The 14,158-nt window shown below is 55.2% G+C and overlaps 3 protein-coding genes across 3 annotated transcripts in view; 2 read left to right on the plus strand and 1 right to left on the minus strand.

Annotated features, from left to right (window-relative positions):
* Positions 1 to 3,225, plus strand: part of Wdr48 (WD repeat domain 48) — a 30,199-nt gene extending 26,974 nt beyond the window's left edge. The window contains exons 18-19 of the mRNA XM_051202385.1: positions 867 to 1,056; positions 1,444 to 3,225. Coding sequence (XP_051058342.1) covers positions 867 to 1,056; positions 1,444 to 1,539 — 286 coding nt within the window. The 3' untranslated portion in view covers positions 1,540 to 3,225. The remainder of the gene's footprint in view (positions 1 to 866; positions 1,057 to 1,443) is intronic.
* Positions 3,226 to 4,320: 1,095 nt separating this feature from the next.
* Gorasp1 (golgi reassembly stacking protein 1) lies at positions 4,321 to 12,088 on the minus strand. Its single transcript, XM_051202397.1, has 9 exons — positions 11,909 to 12,088; positions 8,588 to 8,668; positions 7,942 to 8,145; positions 6,550 to 6,636; positions 6,309 to 6,439; positions 5,903 to 6,116; positions 5,191 to 5,341; positions 4,818 to 4,970; positions 4,321 to 4,646 (listed from the first exon to the last, which is right to left on the minus strand). The coding sequence occupies exons 1-9, from the start codon at positions 11,966 to 11,968 to the stop codon at positions 4,411 to 4,413; spliced, it is 1,317 nt and encodes a 438-aa protein (XP_051058354.1). The 5' UTR covers positions 11,969 to 12,088; the 3' UTR covers positions 4,321 to 4,410.
* A 58-nt stretch (positions 12,089 to 12,146) lies between these two features.
* Positions 12,147 to 14,158, plus strand: part of Ttc21a (tetratricopeptide repeat domain 21A) — a 32,292-nt gene continuing 30,280 nt past the window's right edge. Inside the window, exons 1-2 of the mRNA XM_051202409.1 lie at positions 12,147 to 12,203; positions 13,261 to 13,390. Coding sequence (XP_051058366.1) covers positions 12,177 to 12,203; positions 13,261 to 13,390 — 157 coding nt within the window. The 5' untranslated portion in view covers positions 12,147 to 12,176. The remainder of the gene's footprint in view (positions 12,204 to 13,260; positions 13,391 to 14,158) is intronic.

A 14,158-nucleotide genomic window follows, 5' to 3' on the forward strand; every position in this document is an offset into this window, starting at 1 on the left:
CAGGATACCAGAAACGGGTGTGAGGACGCATGTTCTCACACATAAGGTAGAGTAGGAAGACATGACGAGACTGAATTGGAATACTAGGTCACTGTGACATGCCGCCAGAAATTCCTGATAGGTAGACGAGGCTCCAAGAGAGGCTAATGGCAGAGAAGTTGAGACCAGCAAGGAAATCTGAACCATGATCAGTATGTATGCGCTCTCTAGTGAGACCAGCAGGACTGTTAAACTCACCGGGGTTCCTGAGCTCACAGAGGGACCAGCTCCCTGGCAGTCAGACACTTCAGGGGTGACCACGAGGCCAAATGTTGTGTCCATCTGCCTGCCCACTGCTCCCCTCCACGTGCACACACTGGACCACTTTATAGCAAGCCGTAGGCATCACTTGGAGTAGATTTAGTGACCGAACCTCAGGGTTCCTGACGAGTTTAAATAAACTGTAGCTGTGAGGTTTGATGATGGTTGACTGATAGCAGAGATGAGGGCTTGGAAGAAAGGGACTGGAGTTGTGAATTTAGGACAGGCCAGGTGCTGGATTTGTGGTCTGGGGCAGCCTGTGGTTTAATGTCTAGCCTGGGGTGGTCATTCTCTGCTCTAGTTGAAGACACAGCCGTGGGAAGTAACCCTGAGCCCTGGGCAGTTAACTGGTGGGTCGGCCAGGGTCTGTCCTCGCTTCAGGCAAACCCTGGAAAGAATAAAATGCAGGTAGCTATTGTGTGTACGTGAGCCCTAGAAGGGCTCTCAAATGGATCCAGTGACTGAAAAGATGTATTGGTTTCAGATCTGTGCTACATGTATCTTTACACGTTGATACATAAAATTAACAGGCTTCATAATGTCACACATGTCATTGTCTTTTCCAGAGACAGACTCTCTGCCAGTGACATGCTACAGGTCCGGAAGGTGATGGAGCATGTCTACGAGAAGATTATCAACCTGGATAATGAGTCTCAAGCCACCAGCTCTTCTAATAACGAAAAGCCCGAGCAGGAAAAGGAGGAGGATATTGCTGTGTTGGCAGAGGAGAAAATTGAACTTCTGTGCCAGGACCAGGTGAGTGGACCCGAGGAGCCGTCGCTTCATCTCCCTGCAGTAACGGTCATGTGTGTTCAGGTCGGCCTTCAGAGGCTCTCAGGAGCCCAGTCCGCATGGCACTGAAGCTCCTCTTCACCTGAGGGAGGCGCTCAGGAGGAGGACGCAGACTTAGATGCTCACAGCAGGGCCGTGCCTGGCTCACAGGGGCAAGGTGATGTTGGTGTGCAGGGTAGCATCTGTCATGTCAAGGGTTTGGAGAGGGGGTGGGTGGAGAAGAGATGGAGTTACAACCATGTGTGGAAGCGAGACCAGGCCCCGAGGCAGTGAGAGCAGCTGGGCCACCTGGCGGGTCCCTGGTTAAGCTGTGAGTGACCTTGATGTTTCCAATGCGCTTTGGCCGTTCAGGTTTTGGACCCAAATATGGACCTACGAACAGTAAAGCACTTCGTGTGGAAGAGCGGCGGGGACCTCACGCTCCATTACCGGCAGAAGTCCACGTGAAGGGCCGTCTCCTGGGTTATTCGTCAGCCTTCCTATGTGGCCCCGAGTAGTCCTAAGAAGCCCACCAAGCTCTACTGGGAGCAGGACCTCCAGCGGCCGATTGGTGAAGTGACCAATCGAGATGTAATATAGAACCAGGCTCCATGCATAGATTAAGGTGTCCCCAGGGACTCAGTGCAAGGAGCGCAGAGCCCCAGGCAGCCCTTGGAGGAACAGGCCATGCAGACTTTGCTGACTCCTTTTGAAGGACCCACCTTCGTCTCTTAGCACTTGTTAGAGGATCAGAGGGGCCACATCTGTCACCACCCACGAGTTCTGCAGCTTTTCTGAGTGCATTCCACTCGTGCAGTACCTATGAAGGCTTTTTCCAAATTTGTTTTCATCATCATGTAAGAGTTGTTTTAATGGGAATCATCACTGTTGCACAATTCAAGACCAGCCCATTTCATGAGAAACGACCATGCCAGGCTACTTGTGAAATACCGAGTCTCAGCTCTGCTCTGTAGGAAGACCTTCTGCCTGCCACTCCAGGGCGAGGGAGGGCACCCACCTGAGTTGTGAAGCACTGTCCCATAGTAACCTGGCCACCGCACCACAGCCTGAAGAGCTGTGACCACTCGCTTCCTCCAGCACCCGGCCTTCCTTACAGGCAGCGTCAGCGGAAGCACAGCCTCGCACCCTGGCTGAACAGCATGATGCTGTCCAAACTTAACAACCATGCTGAAGCTTCAATTTCATTCAGATGCTACCTAAATTTTATGTTGTTAGAGTAAAAGGATTTCACAGTGAGTTGGTTTGATATTTATATTGTGGTCCATGTTTGTTTTTCCAGCTTTTTATATGCGGGCTTTTGTTGTACCTGCGTCCAGATCTTTCCTCTGTCTTTCTAACAATCAAAAGCTTTCATAGACTCAACTTGGATCTTGTACAGAATATTAACTTATTGGGGATAAACACTTCATCTTTGGCAGAAAACACTTTGGATTCTTCCCAAGGTCATTGCCCTTCAGATAGATCAGGGTTCCCCTGAGACGACAAGCCTTGAACAAAGCCAGAAGCACAAGTGCCTTCAGGGGCAGTTTATTCCAGTCCAGTCGCCTCCCACCCTGTGTGGCTGTCCCCACAGGACCAGGGACTGGGAGGGCTTGCTTTTCTACGTCTTCACAGGTTCTGCTGGGGGCAGCTGATGGGTCCAGGTCCGTCCCTTACAAAATGAGGCGTCGATCCGCACAACCGCAGAACAGGCCCCCCTCACTGCTAACTGTGGGGCACAGACATGCCATGGCTTCCACGAGTGAGCAAAGACATTTCCCAGGGTTAAAATTTCTCCCTCCCACAGAGCAACTGGCGGCTTTTTTTTTTTTTTTTTTTAACAGAAGTCCTTTTTACCTGTCTGTGTCGGACACAACAGTGCACTTTTGGTGCATATTTTTAGTGATAGCGTGGGGTGGGGTGGGGCCCCCAGCAGTGTTTGCAGGAGGGGCCTCTGCGTTTGCACTAAGGTTTGGTGGCTGGCGGCCCAGTGCTGAGCACAGGCAGCCATGCCCTGTGGTGGATTTAACCCCTGCATGGTTTTACCTTTTCCCCTTGTCAATCAGTAATGAGTTCCAGAAAATTGGAAGTGCAATGCCAAGAGGGCCAGAGTCTGTATTTCAAGTTGTATAGAATAAAGCTTTAGTTAAAATATTTCAGTGTGTCTTACACATTTATTTTTTTTTTTTTTCAGCTGTCATTTTCCTTCACCAGATAACAGGGAAAAACATCTGGGGTTCCTATTTGAAACAGCATCAGCGTCCATCTTAACCTACTTACGGGCGGGGGGGGGGGGGGGTCTCCAGGAACAGAACCTTCCAATTAGGGCAGCCAGCCAGGGGTCAGAATGCCTAGCTACAGAGCTCAGGTGAGCTGGCCCCAGAGAGCCTTGTGGCCACTTTGTTGTATCCCACACTCGTCACTCACCACAGGCCCTGGGCTGACTCATCGGCCTGACTATAAATGTATTCCTAGTGCTGGGGCTTAGTGTTTGTGCATCAGGGACCTGGCCCGCTGTATCGTTTGGCCTGTGCTTCCTAGAACAAAGTCCTTGGCCTAACAGCCTAAATGCCGTTACATGCGGTCTGTGGAAGGGACTAGAAACCAAGGCCAAAGGCAGCCTATAGCGATTATGCAGGAGATTGGTGCCATCTGTGGAAAGCCAGCAGACTGGACAACCTCTCCTAGCCTTGGCCTCTAAATAAAGGCACCCAGAGTTCTAGAGACAGTGTCCCTCAACTAAAGATGGACAGGAGGGGTAGGGCCAGAGCCAAGAGGTAGACAGGTAGAGGGACTTTGATGGTGAGAATAAGTCTACACCTATTCACCATCAGTTCACCATCAGACCTGGCTGGAAGCCTTGTTGTCTATGTGGAGCCTTGCGGGGGGGGGGGGGGGGGGGGGATTGAGGTCACGGGATATTACAGCAACTGTGTTGACTCCCCACTCCCGACATATGACTAGCACGGGTGGATCCCTGTGAAGGGCCTAGAATTTTCCAACTCCTCCAGCATAAGAAGTCAATGGGAGGAGTCCGGGACTTGGGGGTCCTCCTCGGTACAGGTGGGGCCACTGGCAGCCTCTCTTGTCCCTCACCGCATCTTCACACTCAGCCGTGATCAGACCCTGCAGCCTCTGCCTACCCAGGCGGCTTCAGTGCCTCACTGAGGCAGCCTAGATGCCACCTGTCTCAGCAGAAGCTGGGATGTTGCTCCCAGCTTTCCTACCCCTTCAGTCCAGGACCATGTACTGGGGTGAAGGCTGGACCCTGCCTCAGAAACTGCAGCCTACAGAGCTACACGCACAAGCTGAGCAACACCAAGGTCCCCAGGAGTCTTCTCAGAGCCCAGGCTGTGGCTCCGCGGTGACCTGAGTTTGACTGGCTGGCCCCTCCGTCTCTGTGTCTGCTGGCTCCTCAATCTGGGCTTCCAGCAGCACTGCAGACAACCCATCTTCTGGTGAGGATGCGGAGGTAAGGCCGTCAGGGAGGGTCAGCTGGGGCAGGTAGTCCGCCTGGGCACCCGGACTGTCTGGGAAGGAGATCTCAAACTCTGACCCTGACCACGTGGCCTCACCTGAAATGTAAGGTAGGGTTGAGGAGACAATCCTCAGCAATCACTCCCCTGCAGCCAGGCTTTTGTGGAGGGTTACGAGTCAAGCACGTGAACAACCTCAGCCCACCTTCGGCTCTCAGGGCAGCCCTCTGTAAAGCCAGGGTTTCTCAGGGGTACCACAAGGTCACTCACCACCCCGCTCATGAGAACTGCTGCTGGAACCAATGTCCTCTGGTCCTAAGACTGAGAGGGCTGAGGAGGTCAGCACTGTGGAGGGCGACAGGCTGGGGCACACACTGGTATTGCTGCTGTCCAGGAGAGACCTACTTGACACATCCAGGAAGCCTGGGGAGAGAGACCAGGCCGTTCTTTCCTCGCATAAGACTGCGGGGGTGCTGGGAGCCTGTGGCCCTTGCCACGTTCCCAAAGCACCTAACTCGCCCTCGGCCTCTCCTGACTAGGCGACAGAGGGTAGCAGACGAGGAAAGCTGGGTACGGCTGCACAAGCCGGACCCTGATGAGCCTGCAGCCCACTCCCGCAGTCTCCCCGGGGCCTGCCCCATACCTGGGTCCATGACCCGCTGTACTGGGGGTGGAGGCTGAAGAGGGACCTCCATGGAACGTGTGCATCCCCCACAGTCAGCAGCACCGTGGCTAGGGCTCCCAGACCCTAGGAGCTGTGCCTCCACGAAGCCTCCGGGGACCTGTGGCAGCGCCTAGAGATGCCAGGGAAGAAGAAACGGGTCAGGACAGTGCCGATAAAGATCCAGTATAGAAACAGCCCAGCCCGGCACTGTGAACATGCCGCCCTTCCTTTCTATGAGGGATGGGGTCAGGCTAGACAGCAGCGGACACACTGAGGGGAGGGGGCTTCCTGACACTCCCAGGCATTTCCAGGTAGCTACAAACATTACCCCTAGCCGTCCTTGAACCCAGGTGCACAAGGGGACTAACATGTCCACCCCCGGCCTGGTCCCTGACCTCACTGCAGCACAAGGTTCTGCCCATTCATTTCTAAGTCTCAGTTTTCCACTCACAGAATTACCCAGTGCCTCGCCTCCACTCCCAAGGGCAGTAGAGCCAGAGGCGTGTTTTACTACACCCAAGCAGAGGCTCCTCTGCTTCTACTGCATAAAGACGCAGGTAGATAAGCCTCCTACAGGCAGGAGTCTCACAGGCCCATGGGAGGGCTTCTTGGGTCCCTAGACAGCCGCCAGCTGGCATACCCACTGTCCCAGACACTCTCTTCCCTGGCCTGGCAGGTGCTCCCCACATACCTCTATGCAGTCACCGAGCCTGGAACCCAACTGTGGGCCAGGAGAACCCTGAAGGACAGGCCACGGGGGTGGGGCGCCACGAGGCAAGGCACTAAGTTGTGGAGTATTCGCTGGAGGAGTGCCAGATGGTGAGGTCCCAGCTGGCTTCTTGTAGTGGCTGGAGGGCTGCGTTGGGATCCGGTGTAGATACCCATAACCAATACCACACCCCAGACTGTGGAAGGCCAGAAACGCTCCATCAGGGCAGTCCACGACACAGCCCACCCTACCCAAACCACCCACAACCATGACTGAGCAAGGGCATTCATTCCTGGGCAGGGTGAACCTCAGGTCTCTGGGGAAGATGCCAGCAGCCCAAGCCCCCGGGGCCAGCCTACCCATCTAGGCGTGGGACCCCAGGCAGTACCTGCCCTCTCCACCCCAAGCTGCGTTGGGGGTTACAGTCACCTCCCGGCAGGAGTCAGACTCAGAATTATACACCATCAGCTTCAAGGGCTTCCCTTCATGGGACTGAAGGAGTGTGTAGAAGTCTTCAGACTAGGAGAGACACGGGGTCTGAGAGAAGCCTCAAACGAGGCACCTATGCACAACACATCTGTCCACACCCCTTGGGGGGGGGGGCTGGAGACGAACCACGGGTTCCTTACCTCCTGGAGAATCTGGTCAGAGCCAACTACATAGTCCGTGTAGGGGCAGAGGCCAGCCAAGGCAGCAGGTGAAGCGGGCTCCACGTCCTGGAGAAAGCATGACAAACTCTCTTAAGACTCACTGCTGAGCAGAGTGGAGAGGCAAGGGGGTGTCTCTCTAGAGAGGACACTTGCCCTCTGCTGCCAAGCAGAGCCTCAAGCGAGACTTCCTCCTTCAAAGGGCCCAATTTTCTCCCTCCCCAGGTTCACAGCCTCGCCAGCAGAGGGCAGCAGCTGCACGCAGTCCAGACTCTGACCCCAGGCTCCAGCCCAGCCCCAGCCCCAGCCAGCAAGCCTGGGAAAGCACAACTGACCCTCTAGGGCTTCACTGTGCCCAACACTTTGCAGGCAAAGAGAGGCAAGTGGATCTCTCTGAGTTCTAGGCTAGCCTGCTCTACCTAAACAGTTCCAGGCCAGCCACAGCTATACAGTGGGACCCTGTTCCAAAAATCGAAAAAGAAAACCAGCGGCTGGGAAGGTGGTTTGTGGGTGAAGCGTTCCCAGCAGTCTTGAGGAAGCCAGGAGAGCAAGGGGTTAAGTTAGGGACCCTGTCTCAATAAGGTCTAGAGTGAGAGAGAGGACACCAGTGTTAACACCTGGCTGCCACACTTGCACACACACACACACACACACACACACACACACAAACACAGAGCAGGGAAAGGCACTTGCCACAAAGCTGACAACCGGAGCATGTATCCACACGCACACACAAATGAGCATGTAGAGCATGTATCCCCACACACATGCACCCACGCGCACACACATACTGGTTTTTTTTTTTTTAGGACTTTTTAGGATTGGCTTGCTGCTGCAGCCCCGCTGACCCTGAGAAGTCCGCCAATCATCCCGCACTGGCAAGATGCCCATATATACAAAACAAACTTTAAGGGAGGATCTCTGTGGGTTCGAGACCAGCCTGGTCTACAAGAGCGAGTTCCAGGACAGGCTCCAAAGCCACAGAGAAACCCTATCTTGGGGGAAAAAAAAAAAAAGTTTAAAAGAAAGGAACGAACTACGGTGTGAAACTAAGAATGCCCTCAAGTTGCCAGTGTGGTGGTGCACACTGAGCCCCGGTACTCGGGAGACAGACAGATCCTGGGCTGGTGGATCTCTGCAGGGTTGTGGCCAGCCTAGTCTACACATTCAAGGCCAATGAGGGCTACACACAGCGAGACCCTGTCCTGAAACAACAAAATGAAACAATAAGGTCACGCAGCCGACAAAGGCAATAATCAGCTGTCCTCTGAAGACTGGGACAAAGCCAGATCCCACGCACAGCGCTGCCCTCTGCTCCCTGCCCCACCCCAGTCCCGCCACACCCCCCGCCCGCCACACCCCACGGGCACTCACCAGCACATGCCACACGTGCTCGCTGGCCCTGCGGAAGCTGCAGAAGCGCACACTGGCTCCCAGCAGGCCCTGGCCACCCCACATGTTGCTGGGCACCACCTCCACCTCTCGAACCTTCATGGTCTTCATGCTGAACACCTCCAGCTTCACTGGCTTCTCCACATTGGCCTTCAGCAGAGCCTTCAGCGTGTCATTCTCCTTGTTCTGCGTGGGCCAGGAGGGCTGGCTCAGGCTGAGGCCTCCCGCCCCCCCCCCCGGGGCCAGAACCCTCCGCCCTGGGCCAGAACCCTCCGACAGGCCAGGGCCTGAGAGGCATCGAGGGCCTGCTATGAGGACAAGCTGGGGACAACAGCTGGGCCTGGCTCTGCGCGCGGCTAGGTTTGGGCCTGCAGCCACTGATGTCACAAGTGCCACGACCCAGCTCCAGGCACCCCAAGCCCTGGTCCCTAACCCTGCCGGAAAAGCTTAACAAAGCAAGAAAAAGGCCTGTTAGGCCCATCTCCAAAGGCCTCACGTGCCTTGGACACACAGCCCTCTTGGGCCTGGTGGTCACCTCCAGAAGCCCCTCTGGCCCTGCTACACCCAGGAAGAAAAGGGAAAAGCAGGCCGGGCGTCCCGGGGGGACAGGGCAAGTGGGGAACCTCACCAGCCTCGAGTGCCCGATGGTGATGATGAAGTCGAAGTAGGGTTCCAGGCCTGCCTGCTGGGCCGGCGAGTTCTCCTGCACCTGCCACAGGTCAGAGGCAAGTCATGATGGCTCAGACCTGACTCACACAGGCTCGAGAAGCCCTGCACCGGTGGAAAGGGCTCACGCCTGCACAAACTGCTCTGGCCCCCACCGAGGTTCACCTCAGCTCCCACGCACTACCTTCTCAGGCAGTTTCCTGTGAGGAAAATTACTTTTCCTGACTGTGATACACAGATGCTTCCACAGAGGGCTCACACAGTAAGGGACGCCCGGGGTATACTGCTCCCCCCCCCACCCCAATCCTGACTGGGCCAGGAGGCCAGAGGGATTGGCCAGAAAAGCCCAGGCATGCAGGAGTAATGCAGCCAGGCCTAGCCCCGGTCCGGCAGGATGGTAAAGGAAAACAGATCCCAGGCCTCTACACCAGTTCAACTACACCCAGACACGCAGTTCTGCTCTGGGTGCTCCCCGCCCCTCTCAAGCTGTACCCGATGCATCCCAGGCCCCGGCTGAAGTTCCTTGCTCAAACAATGCAGCCTCTGTCCCCAGTGCACAGGGCTCATGTGAGCTGGGATCCTTGGTGCCTCCGTTGGATTTCCCCCAGGATGAAGCACGCCTTCGGGAGTGTTGAAGGCGCCCCCAGTTCAAGAACAGTCTGGTCCTGGTGCCACAACTCTGCCCTAACAGCAGGGCCAGCTGAGTCCCTGAGGAACGCCTCCTGGAGCGGCCACAGCCGTCAATGGAGGTGGGCCCATGTTGGTCGCTGGTTCATCCCCAAAGGCAAGCTATTCCTGGCCTGTTTGGGGACTTCAAGTCCTGCTCCACCCCTCTGGGAGCCCCACTTCAGGGCCTCTGAGGCCTGCTCTCTGTCCCTCTTAGGCCAGTGGGTCTCAACCTTCCCAATGCTGTGAGCCTTTAACACGGTTCCTCATGATGTGGTGGCCCCCAACCATAGAATTATTTCCATGGCTATTCCATAATGGTAGTTTTGCTACTGCAATGAATCATAATGTAAATTATCTGTTGTCTGACGGTCTTAGGTGACCCCTGTGAAAGGGTCATCAACCCCGTTAAGGGACACGACCCACAGGCTGTGAACCAGTGCTCTAGAGGCTTTTGAAGACCACAAGACTAGAATGTCTTAGAGGGCTGGAGGTCCTCCCGAAGCAGGGCCACTTCCAAACCTCTGCAACTCCCTTGGGGAAGGCTGCTCTGCTCCTAAGAGGAAGTACTGCCCTCCTTCACCTGCAGCCAGCGACCATGGTTAATGAGGTCTGGAGGCCCTGGCCCCCCGGCCCCTGCCTGTGGGTCTGTCCTCTACACTGCCCACTAGAGCTCTTTGTACTACTGCCCACCGAACCTTGTTCCTGTAAAACCCGCTGGCCTTCCACCCCACTCTCCCTGACGCCTCCCAACACACCCACACCCCCACAGCCCGCAGCATACCGCATGCTCAGCTTTTCCTAACCCACACCTTACTTCCCAACCAAGGACCCTGGGCATTGAGCTGGGACAGACTCTAGGCAGGGGCTGGGTGCCAAGCACCCCAGAAGCTAATGCCTCCCAGGCTTTAAGCAGTCTGTAGGACGTTTCACTGTTCCAATTTATAAAGGAGCTCTGTAACTTAGCCCTCTGAGCCTAGAAAATGTTCTCTGTGGCACACTCCTAAGTGTTGAGGTCAAGAGCATCGCCACTGTGCCTGGGAAGACTGGGAACGCCAAAAATTCAGGCCAGTCAGCTCCCTTGTTCTTCAGCTCTTAAAAATATAAGTAAATGGCAGCTGGGCAATGGTGGCCTTTAATCCCACCACGTAGGAGGCAGAAGTAGAGGCAGGTGGATCTCTGAGTTCAAGGCCAGCCTGGTCTACAGAGTGAGTTCGAGGACAGCCAGGATTACACAGAAAAACCCTGTCTCGAAAAAGCAAAACCATATTAGCTGGGCGGTGGCAGCACACCCTTTAATCCCAGCACTCGGGAGGCAGAGGCAGGCGGATCTCTGTGAGTTCAAGGCCAGCCTGATCTACAAGAGTTCCAGGACAAAAAAGAAAAAGCAAAACCAAAATAAACCAAAGTATGAGTTGGGGGAGGGGACTGGTGAGATGGCTCAGCAGGTGAAGACATGTGATGCTAAACCTGCAACCTATGTAGTCAACAAAGAACCAATTCCACTGACCTCTACATATACACGCCAGTTCATACACGCATAGGGTCACACACAAATATACGTGTAAAAAGCCCTTTAAAAATTGTGCGTAGATGACGTCAACCCTCCACTTACAATCTCCTGATAGGAGCTGGAGGGTTGGCTCAGTGGTCAAGAGCACTTGCTGCTCTTGTAGAGGACCAGCACCAGCAGGGTGGTTCACCACCATCCATGACTCCAATTCCAGGACACCTAACACCACCCCCATCTGGCCTCTGCGGCTACCAGGCACAACATTCTTACACAAAAATCCTCCAGAGAGTTCCATATCTCTAAATACAATATCAAGTCTCAGGACCTGGGGGATGTAGCTCAGCACCATCCCCAGCACCCACGAGGCCCGGGGTGGATCCACACTGCCAAACAAAAACTCTCCTCTCCAAGTTGTCTTCGGTACAACAGGGAAGGCCCTGCACGACCATCTCCAGTGGCCGCCACACCACCCTGCCCACCAGATGCTGGCTTCACTTGCAAGAACCCCTTAGGCAAATACGGTTTAAAACACTCCTGGCGGGATGCATTCACGTGTCTGCCAATCCCCCAGACACAAATCTTGTCCCTTCTAATCTGTGAAGCCAACGTGGCTTTCCTGCCAGGACCCACTTCTTAGCCCTGATGACGGTGGCTCAGGAAGCAGAGGCTGATGGATGGATCTCTGTGGGTCCTATCCAAGCCAGCCTGGTTTCCGAGGGGGAAGAGGGGAAGAGCAGGGTTCAAAGCCCTTCCTATCCCCAACCCCAAGTTCCCCCATCTTTTATCACCCAGGCTATCTATCTCTACTTCCCAGAAGCCTGTTCGCTCGCACCTCCCTGCAAGTGACACGTAAGGCCTCACCCAAGTCTCGGGGTGCTTCACTGTGGGGTCCCAGCTCCCACCCTGGCTCGTCATTCCGGTCATCTCAGCCCCCTGCAGGCTTGCCGAAGCCCTCGAGCTCCTCCAGCCCCTTGCACTGCGCCTCACTGAAGGTCCCGGGTCCTGGGCGCGCTGAGCCTCAAGCTGGCAGGGAGCTCACCGCGGGCCCCCGAGCTGTGCAAGCCTCCCCGATGCCCGCCCGCCGGCCCCGGCCCAGCCGCTCACCCCGTGCAGGTGGAAGCCCTCGCCGCCCGCCGGCTGCTCCGAGCTTGCTCCTAGCCCCATGGCCGTCCTCTCCCTCCGCTGCGTGGCTTGATCACGTGGAGGAGCCAGGTCACGCCCTCCCGGATGTCAGCTCTTAGCAACGGGCCGGCTGCCAGGTTGCCAGGGACGCGCGAGCCTCGGACTTCCGGCCGTGAGCCGGGCCGCGCGTTGGGCAGCCAGAGCTGGGCATCCCGCTCAGCCGGGCATCACCGGAGCCCGGGCTGCAGCGATGAGCAGCGATGACTCCTCCCTCATGGTGCGTGAGCTGAGCGCTGGGCCGCCTGCTCTCTCTCTCTCTCTCTCTCTCTCTCTCTCTCTCTCTCTCTCTCTCTCTCTCTCTCTCTCTCTCTCTCTCTCTCTCTCTCTTCTGGCCCTTGGGCCACCTCCGCCTGACTACCCACGCTGCTACCTTCAGGCCATCTCTACTCTCGGGACAGCGACACTACCACCCCTAACCACCTCTACCCTTAGAATAAATACATTTCAGGTGACTGGGGATGTAGCTAGAGTATGCACCGAGCCCCAGCTTTGATCTCTTGCGCCATTTAAAACGGGTCTGATAGTACATGCTTGTAAACCCTGCACTTGAGAGGGATGTAGGTTCGGGACTTCAGTGTCACCCACAGCTATGTAGTGGAGTTTGAGGCCAATCTGTCAAAACGGTTTTAAAAAATCTGAAAACACCACTCCCCCTACTTAAAACCATCCCAACTGCTTCCTGTTTGCTACCTTGAGGTGATGTCTAGGCTTTCTCAAATGGCCCATGAGGCTTTTACGATCCAACCACATCTACCCCCAATTCAACACCCACAAACCTTAGAGGAAGTGAGACTTCAGTTTGAAATCTTAGCCCCGATTATGTGCTATCTCTGTGGAGCTGCGTCTCGACTCCCTGGGCTTCAGCTTCTTTGACTGTGAAAGACACGAGGAGGCTCGTGTAAACGATGGTGGACATAGAGCCCGTGACAACGGTCCCTAGCTTGTTACTACGATTGCTATAATTGTTCCAATTATTGCTCCATACTCTTCCTTCCCATCCTATGACAAGCCTGAGTCTAAGGTTACATCACGTCTTAACCATAATCAATGTCATCCCCCCCAATCACCCAAAAACTCTGTCCTAGCAAAACTGCCCGGTGCTACTCCCAGGGCCGCTGAAGGAGAAGGCAAATCCTGAGTGTTCCCTTTCCTTCCTGCGTGTAGCCCTGAGGTGGCAGAGTATGGCAACTCAAAGGGGCGTGTGCGGGTCTCGCTCTGCGGGTCAGGACAGAGACAGGGGCTGGAGCTATTACCACCCTGTCTTCCTCACACAGGCAACGATCATTTACTACAGCCAGGAAAAATACTTCCGCCATGTGCAGCAAGCTGCCAGTGCGGGCCTGGAGAGGTTCAGCCACGACCCCGTGCTGCAGTTCTTCAAAGCCTATGGAGTCCTCGGGGAAGGTAAGGCATCACCCTGACCGACCCCAGCTGCCAGCCTAGCCCTGCTCTCTGGCGGCACCCTCGGTACCTACTTCTAGCCATGTTCCCATGGAAACAGCCCCGCGCTGACTGCAGAGTGTCGTGGATAAACAAACCATGTCAAGTTGGATTTTGAGACCTTGGCTCACTTTACCTGCCATGAGCCTCCTCGGTTTCCCTAGCTGCAAAATGAGCTGTTAGTGAGAGGGCTGCCTGACTCTTGAGTTCTTCTCAGGCTTGGAAGCCAAGAGCTGGATCTTCGGGAAAGGAGAGGTAGGAGGTATGAATACAGGAAAGCAGGCGTGGATGTAAGACGGTGGGACTAAGCAAGTGCTGAGACCTGTCTGAGTGGCCTGTCCCCAACGCTGGGGACATTCAGGATAAATGCAATTTGTGGGTCTTCAGCAACTGTCTGAGAATGCCCTGGCCCACTTCAGAACTGACTGCAGCTCCTCCAGAGTTCCCAGGCTCATTCTGGGGCACACCTCTGCGTTCCAAGTTCTTAGCCCCGAGGGCCAGGTGTAGTGGTGCACATTTGTTGTCCTAGCAGGATAGAAACAGGAAGTTCAATGTTATTTTAGACTATATATCTAGTCCCAAGCCACCTTGGGACATTTAGTTCAAAAACTAAAACAAAATACAAAAGTCAGGGTTAGAGAGATGGCTCAACAGTTAAGAGCACTTACTAGGCTGGGCAGTGTTGGCACACGCTTTCAATCCCAGCACTCAAGAGGCAAAGGCAGGCGGATC

Source organism: Phodopus roborovskii, unplaced genomic scaffold, assembly GCF_943737965.1.
Source record: "Phodopus roborovskii unplaced genomic scaffold, PHOROB, whole genome shotgun sequence".
NCBI lineage: Eukaryota > Metazoa > Chordata > Mammalia > Rodentia > Cricetidae > Phodopus > Phodopus roborovskii.

Coding starts and splice junctions, on each gene's coding strand:
- Gorasp1 (XM_051202397.1), bottom strand. CDS start 11,968: ATGGGGCTAGGAGCAAGCTCGGAGCAGCCGGCGGGCGGCGAGGGCTTC. Junction 8,669..11,908: donor AGGGCTTCCACCTGCACGGG/GTGAGCGGCTGG, acceptor GACCTGTGGCAG/GTGCAGGAGAACTCGCCGGC. Junction 6,117..6,308: donor GCTTGGGGTGGAGAGGGCAG/GTACTGCCTGGG, acceptor GGCCTTCCACAG/TCTGGGGTGTGGTATTGGTT.